Below are 16,902 nucleotides of genomic sequence, written 5' to 3'. Positions count from 1 at the left end.
TGCAGGAAGAATGAGGAGGTAGGGGACTTTTCTTCTAATAGGTCCTCATAGTGCTGCTTCCTCCTCCTCAGCTCTGGGCTCCTGCAAACACCCAACATGCCCTTGTACAGGCTGCTACCGCTCCACTCTGCAGTCTGAGCTTGCCCCTTACTGTGTTTTCTCCCCGCAGGACCCGGTAAGATGGTGCTTGGGCACCTCTATCCAACAGAGCTATAAAAGTTTGAATCCCTCTCCCGACTGAGGCTCCCTAACCTACTTGGCTTCTATCCTAAGCAGCTGAGGTTAGAGTAGAGGGAGAGAGGAGCTAGAGTGCACAGAAGGAAATAGGAGCTCCATACCAATAAGTCAAGACTTCGCTTTGCATTTACTTTCAATTTCAAGTGGCTGCCTACTTAGATTCAATAAATGAACTTACAGTGTATTCGTTCTCACCAAACCTCTGTATATTCTCTTTGCTGACACCTTTTATTTGAGCTCTGGCGAGCCCTTGATTAAGGAGTCATAGCCATACTTGCTGCTGTCTGCCTTGGACCCAGAGGCTTGCTGCCTCACTGATGGAATAACATTTTTTCCTCCTCTAGCCTAGAGAGAGAGCAATGATCTAAAGCACCGTTCAAGCAGCTTCATTTAATTTACCTCTCACTGCTTAGCCTCTAAAAAGTCAGTATGGAATCTACTACCCACCACTTAAACAAGATCGTTTGCTGCTGAATCTCATATTCCCTAACTGGCCCACAAGAACTCTTGTCTTTTCTCTTACAGAAAGCCATGTTTCTGTCAACATTACATCCTTGTTTCCAAAACTTTCAAAATTGTGAAGGGTCTTGGAACTTACCCTACTTGCAAGCTACATTGCTATGTTTCTATCATAGATGCTGACAAGGCAATAAAATGCTGGGGTCAGAGGCAAAGAGCTTTATTACCCATGACACAGCAAGCAGCAGAGGATCAGGTCAGTGACAGTTCACCTTCCCTCCAAGTCCCCTGGTAGAGGGGCCTAGGTGGATACTTTGTGTACAGTAGGTTTGCATCACAGCTGAACAATACTGAGCTTAGAACATTTACTATTTTTTATAGTAAGCAGAAGCAAGTCTGCTCTTTAGCCGGGAAGGCAATACTGCATCTCTCAAGGTTGCTAGCTTCAAACACAACCCTGAGAAATGGATCGGATAAAGAACAGAAGATCTTTGCATTCTTAGCAAACCCAACAATACCCAGCATGCCCTGGGACACTCAGGGATGCTCAGGGCCCATGGCAGTTTGCTTCTCCCCACTCACTTCTATCAATTCTAATACCAAAGGTCTTAGCAAAATAAAGCAAGTAAATAAAAGTCACAGATGGTTAAAGAAGAATCTAATGGTCTCCATTTATCTAGATAGAAAACACTATGAAATTCATAAAAAAAATAAAATAAAATAAAATAAAATAAAAGTCCCCAAGACTAATACATGAGTTTAGTAAAGTTGTAGGAGACTAGGTCAAAATATAAAAAGTAAAAATTGTATCTATCTCTACCTGGTAAAAATAAGCAATTGTAATTTTGATTTTTTTTAAAAAATAGGTGCTATTTCAAATAGCACTAAAGAAATGCTAGCCAAATATGTGCAGGATCTAAAAGCTAAATGCTATAAAATAAATCAAAAAAGATCTAAAAATAATTGAGATATTGTATCTATAAATTAGAAGAATCAATATTGTTAAGATGTCACTTCTCAAATTGATCCATAAATCCTCTGAAATACTAATAAAAATCACAGTGTTTTTTTTTAAAGTATAAAATTAGTATTTATTGAATTTTCACTATGTGCTATTCTTTTGAGATATTTCTTTTATTTCTTTTTATCAGGACACTGAGGCCCATGAAGTTAACAATCATACTCAGATTCCACAGAGAACAGAGTGGAGAACTCTACTCCACAGACAACCCAGTACTTACTCCCAAGGGACTAGCTGAGGCTGGGTTTCTTTGTCACACAAAATCAGAGGAAGATCACAGTACTTTTTCAAGATACTACAGCAAAACTTTTTTAGATAGTATATCTCTAAATGGGGACTAGAAGGTAGTGGTCACTGGAGATATATTGCTGTATTTTGCTTGCAGAAAGCTACCAGTGAGCATAGCCTTTAACTATTATTAGTAAATGCTTTACTATAATATTAATAGTAAATTAGTAATATTATTAGCAAATTCATTTTCCAAATGAATGTCCCAAGTACTACTGTGGAAATTACTAAATCTATAGCACTCTACCATTCTCAGGATCTATGCATCAAGAATAGCAGCCTTTTTATAAAGGTATTAGGAATCTAATTTCAGTAACAAACTACTAGTTCATAGACAGCCATTCAACTACATCTCCTATGAAATTTTTTTAAATGAATTTCATAGTGTTTTCTATCTAGATAATGCCAAATAGAGCACAGGAGAAGGGATTTGATTTAGCTTTGTTAAATATATATTCTACAAAGAAGTGAATTGAATTCTGTAAAATAACCTCTAGCATAAGAATTATGCAAAGAAAATGAAACAACAGAAAAGAAAGAGAAACCAGTGTGAAAAAGCACAAATATGACTGTAATTCTCTGATGGAAATATGAGAAAAACATTAACAAAATCCGTAATATTTAAGGATTCAAAGAGAGATATTAAGCAGTCAAAATAGTAAGCCAAAAAACTGAGGGCAGAAGCGGTAATAATTTGGACAAGGAGTGAAAGATAACAGTAAGATAACAGACAGAGATTTGAAAATAATAATAGACCTGGCTCAGTGGGTCAGAACATTGAACCATACACCAAAAGGTTGCGGATTTGTTTCCCAGTCAGGGCATATACCTAGGTTATGGTTTTTGTATGAGAGGCAACTGATCCATGTTTCTCTCTCACACAGATATTTCTCTCTTTCTCTCCCAACCTTCTCCCCTCTTTGCCTTCTTCTCTTTCTAAAATCAATAAGCTTATCTCAGGTGGGAATAAAATAAATAGTAATAGACACAGAGTTCAAAATCTAGGTTGGATGAGAAAAATGGAAAGAAATGGCATGTTTTATTTTTATAATGTATGTGATGTTAGATAGCCAATTACTTACAAATACATAGTATAAAAAATAAAAAATAAATAAAAATGCCATAAACTTAGGTGAGGTATGAAAGGGTGGGGGAAAATGCTTTGTGAAGTTATTCTGTTAAGAGTATAGAATCTGCCCAGCAAGCATGGCTCAGTGGTTGAGTGTAAACCTATGAACCAGGAGGTTATGGTTCCATTCCCAGTCAGGGCACATGTCCTGGTTGTGGGCTCAATCCCCACAGTAAGGCATGCAGGAGGCAGCCAATCAATGATTCTCTTTTGTCATTGATATTTCTATCTCTCTTTCCCTCTCCATTCCTCTCTGAAATCAATAAAAATAAGTTTTTTTGTTTGTTTTTTTTAAAAAAAGAGTATAGAACTTTACCCAGAAAGGCCACCGGAATATTGAGAAAGAAGAACAAAGTTAGACGAATAGCGCTACTTGATATCAAATTATACTACAGGGCCATAGTAATCAAAACAGCATGGTACTGGCATAAAAACAGACATATAGATCAATGGAACAAAATAGAGAGCCCAGAAATAAACCCATGTCTTTAAAATAAACTATCATATGACAAAGCAGGCAAGACATACAATGGAGTAAAGATAGTCTATTCGAAAAATGGTGTTGAGAAAATTGGACAGAAGCCCACAAAAAATGAAACTAGACTACCTTCTTACACTGCATACAAGAATAAACTAAAAATGGATTAAAGACTTAAATGTCAAAAGCCATAAAAATAATAGAAGAAAACATAGGCAATAAAATCTCAGACATTTCTTGTAGCAATATTTTGGCTGATATATCTCCTTAGACAAGGAAAAGAAAACAAAAATAAACAAATGGGACTTCATTAAACTAAAAAGTTTTTGCACAACAAAAGTAACTATCAACAAAATGAAAAGACAACCCCCTGAATGGGAGAACACATTAGCCAATGATACATCTGGTAAGGGGTTAATATCCAAGCTTCATAAAGAACTTATAAAACTCAACACCAAAAAAACAAATAATCAATTTTTAAAATGGGCAAAGGACCTGAATAGACACTTCTCCAAATGGCCAACAGACATATGAAATTATGCTCAATGTCACTAATCATTACAGAGATGCAAATTAAAACTACAATGAGATATCATCTCACACTTGCCAGAATGACTTTCATCAATAAATCAACAAACAAAAGTGTTGGTGAGGATGTGGACAAAAGGAACCCTTTGTGCACTTGGTGAGAATACAGTCTGGTGCAGCTGCTGTGGAAAACAATATAGAGCTACCTCAAAAAATTAAAAATGGAGCTGCCTTACGGCCCAGCAATTCCACTTCAGGAAACTTACCCGAAGAAGCCCAAAACACTAATTCAAAACAACATATGTACACCTAAATACAATGTAAAAAGTGACTTTTCAGCAATTAGAAACAGCTTTTGCATATATAGTTCATAAATAGTTTCAAAGTACTTTCAATTGTGGTTCATTCCAATATTTTATAAAGTTCTGTTACATACAAATTCTAAATCATAAAAAAAAAATGTAGCATCAGAACTACAGGGGTCTGATATAAATAGTGCAATGTAAGTGAAAACAATAAACTCTCATACTCACCATTGTCCAAATTTAAAAAGGAAAATGTATAAAATTAAATTTTAAAGGCTCCCATTACAGGAAGCTTATAAATTAAAATTCCTATGCAATCAAACTAAGGTATAACTAAAAAGGTAAACATAACTTGTGAAAAGGGACTTTAATAGAGATATTTAGGGTTATATTCATATATGTTATTCAGTTATCATTAGAAAAGTTAAACTGCTTTCCCAGGTTGTTAAAATAACTAATTAATAATCTATAGATATTTCATAACAAAATTTGGCTTTAAATCACCAATTGTAGCATTTTGCAAAATTAGTATCCTACATGACTACAAAATATGTTAAATGTACAAGTATGAAAATTTGTTACTATGGAAATAAGAATGCTTATAAATTCTGATATATGTAATTTGATATTAATTTTTTCATGAAATAATACCATCTGATTTTCAATAAAAATATATAAATATTTTCATCTTTGGGAAGCTTATGGTGAACATGTTCCATCTCAAGATACTTGTGAACACTGGTTTAAACGCTTTAAAAGTGATAATTCCGATGTGAAAGACAAAGAATGTCCAGGTCAACTGAAAAAGTTTGAAGACCAACAATTACAAGCATTATTGGATGAAGATGCGTGTCAAACTCAAAAACAACTTGCAGAAAGATTAAACGTTGCTCAGCAAACAATTTCCAATCATTTATAAGCAATGGGAAAGATTTTAAAGAAAGGAAAATGGGTGCCACATCAACTGAATGAAAAATCAAAAAGTCAGTAAAATGTCGCTTCAACGGCTTTTTGCATCAAATTGTGACTGGCGATGAAAAGTGGATTTATTTTGAGAATCCCAAATGCACAAAATCATGGGTTGATCCAGGCCAACCATCAACATCAACTACAAGGCCAAACTGCTTCAGAAAGAAGACAATGCTCTGCGTTTGATGGGATCGGGAAGATGTGGTGTATTATGAGCATCTAAAACCAGGTGAAAACATTAATACTGATCACTACCGACAACAATGATTGTAAAATGACCAGAATGTGCCAGAAGACACGGCAAAGTAATTTTGCTTCATGATAACGCACTATCACACACTTCAAAACCAGTTAAAGATACATATCCACAAATTACCTGAAAGTTGGGAGAAACGTGTAGATAGTGATGGACATTATTTTGAATAAAGCACTTTTGATGTTTCTCTTGAAATTATTGTGTTTTCTTTGATTACAAAATCTGCATGATTAACTGGTACATCTGGTAAGCTTCAAATAATGAGTCTGTACACAAGCACACACTACCTTTCAACATGGATAACATCTTAACAAGATCTTTTGCTCTAGCTTTCAAAATGCATGAAAAGTGGCATAACATTTAAATTTTTTAGCATTACCAAAGCCTTGCCACAGAAGGCTATGCAAAAAATTTTAGAAAATTCACAACAAAATTTTCCACTACATTACTCTCAACTTCTACTGAAATGCAATTCAAAACTCACACACTACTCAGCCAGCCTCCTGTATAGCTTTAACTCTACCAAAAATTATAAAAATGTACACTGCTTTTCAAAATCATAAAGTAACAATTCTAATTACATATTTAAAATTTAGCATACACTTTAATAAATGATCACTAATATTCCTAAAATAATGGAAATAGATATCAATATCCTAATAATCCAATCAATTTGTATTATCTATTTTGTCAACATATAGAAGACAGTTACTATATATACTCAAGTTTTTTTTTTGTTTTTTTTTTAATATATTTTTTATTGATTTTATACAGAGAGGAAGGGAGAGAGATAGAGAGTTAGAAACATCGATGAGAGAGAATCATCGATCAGCTGCCTTTTGCACACCCCCTACTGGGGATATGCCCGCAACCAAGGTACATGCCCTTGACCGGAATCGAACCCGGGACCCTTCAGTCCCCAAGCTGACGCTCTATCCACTGAGCCAAACCGGTCCCGGCTATATATACTCAAGTTTAACAAAATACTCAATGTTGAGAATAGAAAATTATTTATAGATGAACAAAGTTAATAGAAATCTGACTTCAAAGTAATATTTTATATTAAATATACATAATACCATTTGTTCTTTTGATAGCATATCTATCTCAAAATAATTCAGCTTTATAATTTATGAAGACTTGTAACTAACTCCCTTTTACCCTTACCAAAATATTCACCCACTCACATTAGCATATAGCTATATATAATAATTAGGACATTGCTATACATTAAAATAGAAGTAGCCAATTAAAATAAAATATTATGGTGAATGATCAGTATAACACTACTAATTAAAGGTTTAGTAAAGGTGGCCAAAGCCGGTTTGGCTCAGTGGTAGAGCGTCGGTCTGCGGACTGAAAGGTCCCAGGTTCGATTCCGGTCAAGGGCATGTACCTTGGTTGAGGGCACATCCCCAGTAGGGGGTGTGCAAGAGGCAGCTGGTCGATGTTTCTCTCTCATCGACGTTTCTAGCTCTCTATTTCTCTCCCTCTCTGCAAAAAATCAATAAAATATATTTAAAAAAAAAAAAAGGAAAAAAGAAAAAGGATTAAAAAAAAAAAAAAAAGGTTTAGTAAAGGTGAAGACTGATTGGTAATCTCAAAAGTAATGCACATGATTAAATCTTTATACACAGGATATACTAATGGAAATGGATCTTTTAAAAAAAAAACATTTAGCAAATTAAGATGTTCTCAATTCGGAATACACAGAGAAGATGACTTGAATACAAACAAACTAGTTGAAATTCAATGTGGTTCACAGTAAAGATGCAGTGGCTTTCTATTTGTACAACAAAGAATCTCAACCAAAAACATATATGACTAAAATATTCTCAAGTGCAATTTTCTGAGCTTTTAAAAGAATACATATTCTTACAAAGTGAATTCTTTTGTGACTCCACTCCCCACCCCACCCCCATTTTAATGTTTGGCATAAATAAACAAACCAGAATATATATTTTTAAAGCACTAATTTACTCATGTTCTATTTAAAAGCAACCTACAATCCCTTATAAATACAGCCTTTTAAAAAAGCATCCTTATATAAAAACAGTGTGTGTGTGGAGGGGGAGCCCTGCTATACATATGAACACAGTTCAAGCCCAATACAACTGACCAATCAAAATTAGTGAATGCACTGCATCTCTCTGCAGTGGAGAGCAACGACAAGGTAGGCTGTCATTCTGCAAAAGCTGCCCAGAGCAGGCTTTCCTCTGAAAAGCAGTGCCGTTGCTTTTTAGAATATGTTGCCTCTGGAGACAAGAAGACTACAGCATGTTAAATTACTTTCATTACGTATTTTCAGATGCTTATTGATTTCACAGGAGGAAGAGTGAGAGACTGCAGCAGCCTCTAAGCAGCACTACATGCTCCATACATTAGCAGCACTGCTGAAACAATGGCACAGCACAGACACATATTTCCATTAAGGTCTTTTCCAGGAGGTGTTTATGACTCTCTTCCCAAGTCCTCTGCTAGCAAGTGAACAAGATGAATCAATCAAAACTGGAAACACTTCAACTACATCAGGAATTTATCAAATCTTTAGCGGAGGTAAGATTCCTTATTATAGTATGCAGCTGCTTTTGAACTGGCATTGAGGGGTAAAATTACTTTGAAAAAAAGCCTGAATTTTAAGAGTTTATTTGCTTAATATTACTTATTGTTAAACATGTATCTTTTAGATTTACTTATTTTAAGACATGAAATATTTTATATGTAATTTTAAGATGCTATGTTAAATACAAATGCTTTGTATTTAATAAGATGCTTTGTTAATTCACTATGAAGACATCAGCTTTTATGTCACTTCAAATATACTAAATAATCTTAGAGTCATCAACATAGTTTTTCTTAAGAAATGCTTATTTTTCTTAAAAGAACTAGGTTTACTATTTAGCTATTATTTAATACTCAATTTTTGGTTTAGTTTATCATTGGGCATGGTCACTGAAAATTATTTAATTTGCAGTTACATTTTGCAGTTTACCTTTTATATTTCAATTACATAAATAATTCTTCAATGGAAATTTATAACTTACCACAAAATCTGTTTTAATCAATTAAATTCAAACCATGTGCTATAATATATCAAGTTACAATATCTTACAGCAGGAAATATTGTTCAATTTATTATAAAGACATGAGGAAATGACAGTATTTTTAATATAAGCTAATTAATTGCTCATAATCTTTGAAAACACAGGTTAGCTTAAATAGTGAGAGCAGAAATCAGCTAGCTTTTAAAAAACTACAGCTTTTCTTTCATGGTTATATTTGTGATGTTAATTCTGTTATTAAATAATTTACAATCCTTGTTAAAGAAAGAGAATATTGTAATTAAAGAAACCATTAAATTTGTGTATAAGCTGTGGCTATAAAAATACAATTTGTTACGGTGATAACAAATGCTATATGTAGTGTTAAAATAGACAACACTAAAGTAACTTCCAATTAATCTGAAATTATTAGGAAGCCCTATTTCTTAACCTTTTTTTTCTCTTGCACAAGGGCCCACAGCAGCTAATTCAGTACTTACAACTGAAAATATGAAGAATGCATCTGACCGAGCATCTATCTACCTAGCTGTCTGAACTATAGACTGCAGGATATCCTTGTAACATATGATTTTAAGTTACTAAGGAGTTAAAACCAGAGAGTATAGGTCTACATTACTGCTGGGATGTAACATATCAACAGTAATCATCGACAGAAGATGCTATATAAAATAACCACAGAAAGAAAAACAACATAATTGTAAAATCCTGAAGACAAAATGGTGAGCACTTTACAGAGGGTGTTTATACTTTAATATACCAGAATTGTGAAGCTACTGATTCTTAAAGAAACAATGAAACACGGATTACCAAAATAAGAATGCCAAATATTACCAGCAAGCTAAAGGAAGCTTTAGCAAGTATTTTCTGCACTAAATATTCAGATATTTGTATTAATTGATATTACTAAAGGATTTTTCCATTTGAGTTTTATGACCAATTATATATTCTCTTTTAATGAAAACAAACCAGATTAAATAGCAGATGGCTTTTATCAAAAGAACACGAACTGGATTTATAATATAAAACAAGTTATGTGATCTAGAAATCATTTCAAAATAATCAAGACTGCTATAGAAACAGTGTATAACAAAAGGATGTATAAATACATTTTAGGAGCTAGAAACCTTTTTTGTTTTCACATGTTCTGGAAAATAAAAAGACACTATCATATATTTCTATAAAAGGGAATCATAAATCCTATCATTTGAAGAAGTTTTGCTTGGTCGTGACTTTTTAAGACAAAACAAACAGAAATATTGTTTACTGGCCTTTAGAAATCCATCAGCCAACTAAATCTCACAATTCATGCATTTGAAGTGTTGGAGAGAAAAAGAAAGAATGCCTACAAGACATGAAATAAAACACAGCTACTTCACTGCTGTCAGGTAAAAATTCATATCAAAATTTGTCAATGACATCATGCATCAATTTGTGAAAAACTGCTATAGTGAGCCAAAAGGCCTATAAGGCAACAGCAAACAGGTAGGTCAGAAGATGCATGCTCCCCCTCACACTGTTTAACATTTACAAAAGAAAAGAATCTTGCTCTAGAGGAGATACATTTTTCTTCATTATCACCTAACTTGACATTTCTGCCTTATTTACTTATAAATCTAACTGATGTGACATGATGCTTAATCTGTCAGTTCAGAAAATTTGAAAACTTGGCACACTTAAAATTTTCCATTTTTATAAGATTTCAATGTTAGCTAAGACCTTCACTAACTTGAATATGTGCCTCTGGTAATATTTTATACCAAGTTCAAAAGAAATATTGGTATCATTTATTTGTGCTTCTGAAATATTACTCCTAAAATAATATGCATAGATAAAAACTGTATTCTAGAACTTATAAAAGGTTACATCAAGAGGTTAACCAAAGTTCTGAAAATTACTAGCCTCTATAATTTATGCTTATGATTTTGTAATCAAAATTCTGTACTCAAAATGTGAAATATAGCTGGCCGCTCTGATTTTATATTTTAACTAAATATACTATTGGTTACTGATAGTTTGCCCAGAAAATCAGATATCGGTTTTATGAATTACCCTAAATCTCTATATATTAAAATATAGATTTGCATGAATTAGCAAAAGGTTGTTTGTTTGTTTTTAAGTTTCCTCAGAATTATACACAGGGTGATTTATATAAAAGGTTCCAGAGAGAATGTGTAACTTAAAAAGATTCCTCAGAAAATAGGCTTCTGATACTCCCTTTTCCCTAAAATTTCATCTTTATTTACTTTAAAAATTCTGGTTATATAAAATTAATTCATGGCATTTTAAACCACTTCAAAAATGGCTACTTCTTTTTTTTTTTTTTTTTTTTTTTAAATATATTTTATTGATTTTGTACAGAGAGGAAGGGAGAGAGACAGAAAGCCAGAAACATCGATGAGAGAGAGTCATCGATCAGCTGCCTCTTGCACACCCCATACTGGGGATATGCCCGCAACCAAGGTACATGCCCTTGACCGGAATCGAACCCGGGTCCCTTCAGTCCCCAAGCCGACGCTCTATCCATTGAGCCAAACCGGTCTTGGCAAAAAAATGGCTACTTCTTAATATGATATTAAATTTCAATTTTCTCCTTCCACAAGATATAAGAGGGTGTGGTCCCAAAATAAATCATTCATAGGAGTGATTATTGTTCCAAGCTTTGTGATGATTTACTTTAAATGTCTTTTTCTTCCAATTTTTATAATATACGTAGCTCACTATAAAGTTCAGTGAACATTTTCATGATTAAATTTGAAATATCTATCCTTTCTCTAATTCTATGGGGGCGGGGGGGGGGGGGGGGGGCAGACTCCAAATATCCCTAAATCACACTGTTGACTTGTGAATATGAATTACAATGAAGAACATGAACAAAATAATTTAAAGCAAACTGGTACTCTATACTATTTACCTCTAAATGAACACTTGTCTTGTTCATTTGAAATATCAGGGGAATAATTATACCTACACTAATTATACGGGGTCAAATTAAAACAATGTTTACTTCCCACCTACTCACAACACTTTAAAATGAAATCTTAAAACATTGGGCTAAAAGCAGTTTTTGCATCATGGGTAATTTTATTATACAAAAAAATATACTGTGTCTCAAATAATAAGCTTGAAAAACCCACATGAGTAGAATGTTTTCAGTGTATGAAATAATTTTGAACTCTATAAAAGTAAACCCCATATAGTTATTTCTTCAAAGGGAGAACCCAATTTCCTTTTACATCAAAATAATGCAACTTTGCTATTTCCTAATTCTGCTTTCCATTAATAGTTTACAAACTTAAAAATTAAACTAAGTACACAATAAAAAAAGGTGTGTTTCCCCCCCACACAAAGAACACATCATTTAAATTGCCAAATAATCAAATAGTTTTTCTATTTCACTTTCTAGGGAAAAAAATCAACTGCTCCAAAAGAATGTGTTTTTCTCCCATTCTGGAAATCAACATGCAGTCTGAATCTAACATTACAGTTCGAGATGACATTGATGACATCAACACCAAAATGTACCAACCACTATCGTATCCATTAAGCTTTCAAGCGTCTCTCACCGGATTTCTCATGTTAGAAATCGTGTTGGGACTTGGCAGCAACCTCACTGTCCTGGTACTTTACTGCATGAAATCCAACCTAATCAACTCTGTCAGTAACATTATTACAATGAATCTTCATGTACTTGATGTAATAATTTGTGTGGGATGTATTCCTCTAACTATAGTTATCCTTCTGCTTTCACTGGAAAGTAACACTGCTCTTATCTGCTGTTTCCATGAAGCCTGTGTATCTTTTGCAAGTGTCTCAACAGCAATCAACGTTTTTGCTATCACGCTGGACAGATATGACATCTCTGTAAAACCTGCAAACCGAATTCTGACAATGGGCAGAGCTATAATGTTAATGATATCCATTTGGATTTTTTCATTTTTCTCTTTCCTGATTCCTTTTATTGAGGTAAATTTTTTCAGTCTTCGAAGTGGAAATACATGGGAAAATAAGACACTTTTGTGTGTCAGTACAAATGAATACTACACTGAACTGGGGATGTATTACCACCTGCTTGTACAGATCCCAATATTCTTTTTCACTGTCATAGTAATGTTAATCACATACACCAAAATACTTCAGGCTCTTAATATTCGGATAGGTACCAGATTTTCAACAGGACAGAAGAAGAAAGCAAGAAAAAAAAAGACTATTTCTCTAACTACGCAACATGAGACTACAGACATGTCACAGAGCAGTGGTGGGAGAAATGTAGTCTTTGGTGTAAGAACTTCAGTCTCTGTAATAATTGCCCTCCGACGAGCTGTGAAACGACACCGTGAACGAAGAGAAAGGCAAAAGAGAGTCTTCAGAATGTCTTTATTGATTATTTCTACATTTCTTCTCTGCTGGACGCCAATTTCTGTTTTAAATACCACCATTTTATGTTTAGGCCCAAGTGACCTTTTAGTAAAATTAAGGCTGTGTTTTCTAGTCATGGCTTATGGAACAACTATATTTCACCCTCTATTGTATGCATTCACAAGACAAAAATTTCAAAAGGTCTTGAAAAGTAAAATGAAAAAGCGAGTTGTTTCCATAGTAGAAGCTGATCCCATGCCTAATAATGCTGTAATTCACAACTCTTGGATCGACCCTAAAAGAAATAAAATTACCTTTGAAGACAGTGAAATAAGAGAAAAATGTTTAGTACCTCAGGTTGTCACCGACTAAGGAAAAGCCCAAGTTTTACCAAATCCACATTCAGAAGTTTTAAATTTAAATTGTAAAAAGTAAAATTACTGCCAAATATAAGAAAAAACATCTTAAGTATTGGTTATGTTGTAAATTTTCAATGTAAATGTCAATATTAGATTAGGTCATATATATTCAATTTCTTCATAACTTAATGTATTTGTTGCATGGCAGTTTGTTAAAGTAATATCATATGTATATTTTGTCAATATTATGTCCATCAGAAAATATTCATGTAAGTCATATTTTCTAAATAATAAATACATAGCCTTAAAATAGTCTATAACTTAAAAATATAACTGACACAGGTATCCTTGTTTTTTTCTTTTTATAAAGTATATTGTTTCTAAGCCACAAACTATAGATATATTTATATGACAAATGGAATAGCATTTTAACATAAGAACCAAAATTACAGCTTCAAATAATCAAAACAATCCAGAATTTTCTGTACCACTATATTGTTTTCTGAAATAGTCAACTTGCTATAATATTTGATGCACCAAAAATAATGAACCATGTATAAAACTTTATCCTTTTTTTAAATGTAGAAATTGTAGGGTTTATCAGGATTTTAATATTCAAGAACAAAAAACAAATAACATATATTGCACACCAAGATAGGGAAACTTTTTAAAAGTCAAGTTTATTATGATAAAGAGTTTGACATTCTAAAAACAAGAGCATTATGCCTATACTATACAAATGAACTCATAATAAAGAGAAGGAAGAAAACTAAAGCACCAGCCTCATTCTTCCTTTTCTCACTCTGCTTCAGTCTAAGCCAAATACTTGGAATTAATACAGTCTGCTGATAAAAACAGTGTAGTAAAATAACTTTATTCAAGTTGATCTTTTTGTGTAATAGAAATTAACTAATACCTTTTTGTGTAATAGAAATTAACTAATCTGAATAACAGGGAGAAAGAAAGGACTACATTATTGTAGAAAAGCTTAACAATTTCAACTATTTTTAATTTTAGATATATAGCAACTTTAGAGTAATACAATTTACACAATGTTACTACCCTAACTGTAAGTCCCAAATGTTTCAAAATACAGTAGTTCTATTTCCACTCTGAAAATCATTAAAGTGGCAATAAGGCTTGTCAATTTGTTTTACTCTATACCACTTAATTTAAGCACTTTTGTCTCCAATCCTCAACTCATGTTGGAAAATTATGAAATTACTAAATCTAATTATAGATATCAGGTTTGGGAATTCTTATAAAATATTTTCATCTGTAATATCCTAATAATCTATTCATGAGTGCAAGGTATAACTGTATCAGAAAAACAGCAATAAATTACTTAAAGTGGGCAAATACTTGCTACCTTATTTGATTAACTAGATAAATTTTATTCTATTTTTAACACTATATTCACTAAATAAAGTAGCAACTCATTTTTAATTAAGTTTTCTATTAAACAACTGAATAATATATTACTTTTATATAAATAAATGAAATTCATTCAGTCACGTTTACTTAATACCCTAATCATTGGGATAATAAGCATCATGCAATAACAATTTCCTGAGGTTACACAACAAATTTATTTACTTCCGATAATAATGCTAACAATGTCAAATCTTGGCAAAGTGAAAATAATTTCTCCCTACTTATTTTCTACACTTTTATAAAATTAAAGAAATGCTGCTATTTGACAAAATATACCATACGACTTATTTCTTAAAACTTGGAAGACAAATTAGCAATTCATAAACAAAGATGTTAAGAAAATTTTCATTTGATAAGTATCTTTGGCATAAAACATCTGCTAATATATTAATTTAAAAAACTTAAACTTATTGTATAGTTGAACTTCCAAGTGCAAGGTAAAATTTTAATATTTAGTTTTATAATCTTAATAAAAATTCAACTATTTTTAGAGTTTTCATATTAAGAGAAAACCTTTTGTGTTTTAAATATTTTTAACCCTCAAGTCTATATACAAGCCAAAGGACTCAGTTAAAAAACACTTCTATAATATATTTGCATAAACTGCTTTCAAGCCCTCTTGTTCTTTGTAATAAGTAACCTATCAGAATAATAAATAAATGGCAAATATTATAATGTCGCCCTCTAACTGTTATTATTTCTACACTTGACATTGAAACAGACAATTAACAAGCATCTTTGCCCACCTGTAATGATCTTTCAGGTAAACAAAAGCATACCCACTGACTTACAATAAAAAAAAAGCATACATACCAGACAATTTCTAATAGCTTTTTAATGTTAAATAATACATCAATCAGAATTATATTTATTAAGTTTAGCTTTTAAAAAAAGACACATATGTTTGCAATTACCTCAGCTTAAATGACAGGAGAGATAGAACAATGTTTTTGTTAAATGTTTGTTCTATGAAAAGGTGAAAATTTTTTTACCTTATGACAACTTTCACCACGAAGTATAAATTTTTCAATTTCAAATAACTTTAACCAAAAAAGCATTAATGGTAATTTTTCATGTTAGAATGAAATTTTTTAATGTAAAAGAAACAGAAGTAACAGTAGATTCAATGTGTGAATCCTTCTTAAAGTTACGTTTTCTATCCATATGTCACAAACCACAAGCAAAGTTATCGATTTCAAATAGTTAACTGGGTTTGTTCTTTAAAACTATAAAGATAAGAAGTATTATTGTAAAAACTAACTGAAGATGAGCTCAACAAGATATGAATCTGTTATTTTCTCCTTTGTTTGATTTGTTACTTTAAGGGGGTTATTATTCCACCAACTAGCCCCAACAGATGATCAACCTATTATGAAAATTGAATTATTTACAATTACGCTTTTTGTTTAATGGCATTCATAATAGTTCTGTACTTCTCACTCATCATAAGTCAATTTTTAGGTATGTGATCTATTTTTTAATACTCCAAATAAAATTATAACAAAATCTCAGTTCTTTGGACATTAAAAATCAAAATCCTCATTTAACTGAGATTAGACTTAAAAGTGAAAACTTAGCTGAAACTGGTTTGGCTCAGTGGACAGAGTGTCGGGCTGCGGACTGAAAGGTCCCGGGTTCGATTCCGGTCAAGGGCACATACCTTGGTTGCGGGCACATCCCCAGTGGGGGATATGTAAGAGGCAGCTAGTCGATGATTCTCTCTCATCGACGTTTCTAACTCTCTATCCCTCTCAATTCCTCTCTGTGTAAAGTCAAAAAAATATATTTTTTAAAAAGTGAAAGAAAATAGGTCTTTATTAGCTCTTTAGTCAGCATTATAATTTCAAGACTATTTTCTAAAGTAAATAAAACTTTTGGGTTTTTTTACATTTTATGACTGCACATTTAAGTAAGCTTTGTAATGCAATTAACACTTTAATTCTTACAATGTAGAAGGCATTACAGCAAATACTCATATTCATATGGAATAGAGTCATTACACTCAGAGCTTAAAATCTAGA

At 32.5% G+C, this 16,902-nt stretch overlaps 2 protein-coding genes across 5 annotated transcripts in view; one reads left to right on the top strand and one right to left on the bottom strand.

Moving 5' to 3' along the window:
• The window catches only part of COG5 (component of oligomeric golgi complex 5), a 134,258-nt gene that overhangs the window by 86,426 nt on the left and 30,930 nt on the right, over positions 1–16,902 (bottom strand). The gene's annotated exons all lie outside the window — the stretch shown is intronic.
• Positions 7,869–14,808, top strand: GPR22 (G protein-coupled receptor 22). 3 transcript variants are annotated; one of them, XM_084897787.1, is made up of 3 exons: positions 7,869–8,226; positions 9,184–9,451; positions 12,136–14,808. In XM_084897787.1, exon 3 carries the CDS (start codon positions 12,162–12,164, stop codon positions 13,458–13,460), a length of 1,299 nt encoding a protein of 432 aa, XP_084753913.1. In that variant the 5' UTR covers positions 7,869–8,226; positions 9,184–9,451; positions 12,136–12,161; the 3' UTR covers positions 13,461–14,808. The 3 variants fall into 3 exon arrangements, with proteins under 3 accessions (XP_084753913.1, XP_084753912.1, XP_084753914.1); XM_084897786.1 differs by lacking the exon at positions 9,184–9,451; XM_084897788.1 differs by lacking the exons at positions 7,869–8,226; positions 9,184–9,451 and adding an exon at positions 10,023–10,117.

Source organism: Pipistrellus hanaki (genome assembly GCF_964339955.1).
Source record: "Pipistrellus hanaki genome assembly, chromosome: 10".
In the NCBI taxonomy this organism is placed as follows: domain Eukaryota; kingdom Metazoa; phylum Chordata; class Mammalia; order Chiroptera; family Vespertilionidae; genus Pipistrellus; species Pipistrellus hanaki.
Note: the sequence above shows the minus strand (reverse complement) of the source record. Positions and strands in the feature narration are given on the sequence as shown.

Excerpts from the sequence above, each read along its gene's own strand:
- GPR22 (XM_084897786.1), top strand. The coding sequence starts at position 8,124 with ATGACTCTCTTCCCAAGTCCTCTGCTAGCAAGTGAACAAGATGAATCA. Across the intron at positions 8,227-12,135 it reads TTATCAAATCTTTAGCGGAG|GGAAAAAAATCAACTGCTCC; the intron begins GTAAGATTCCTT and ends TTCACTTTCTAG.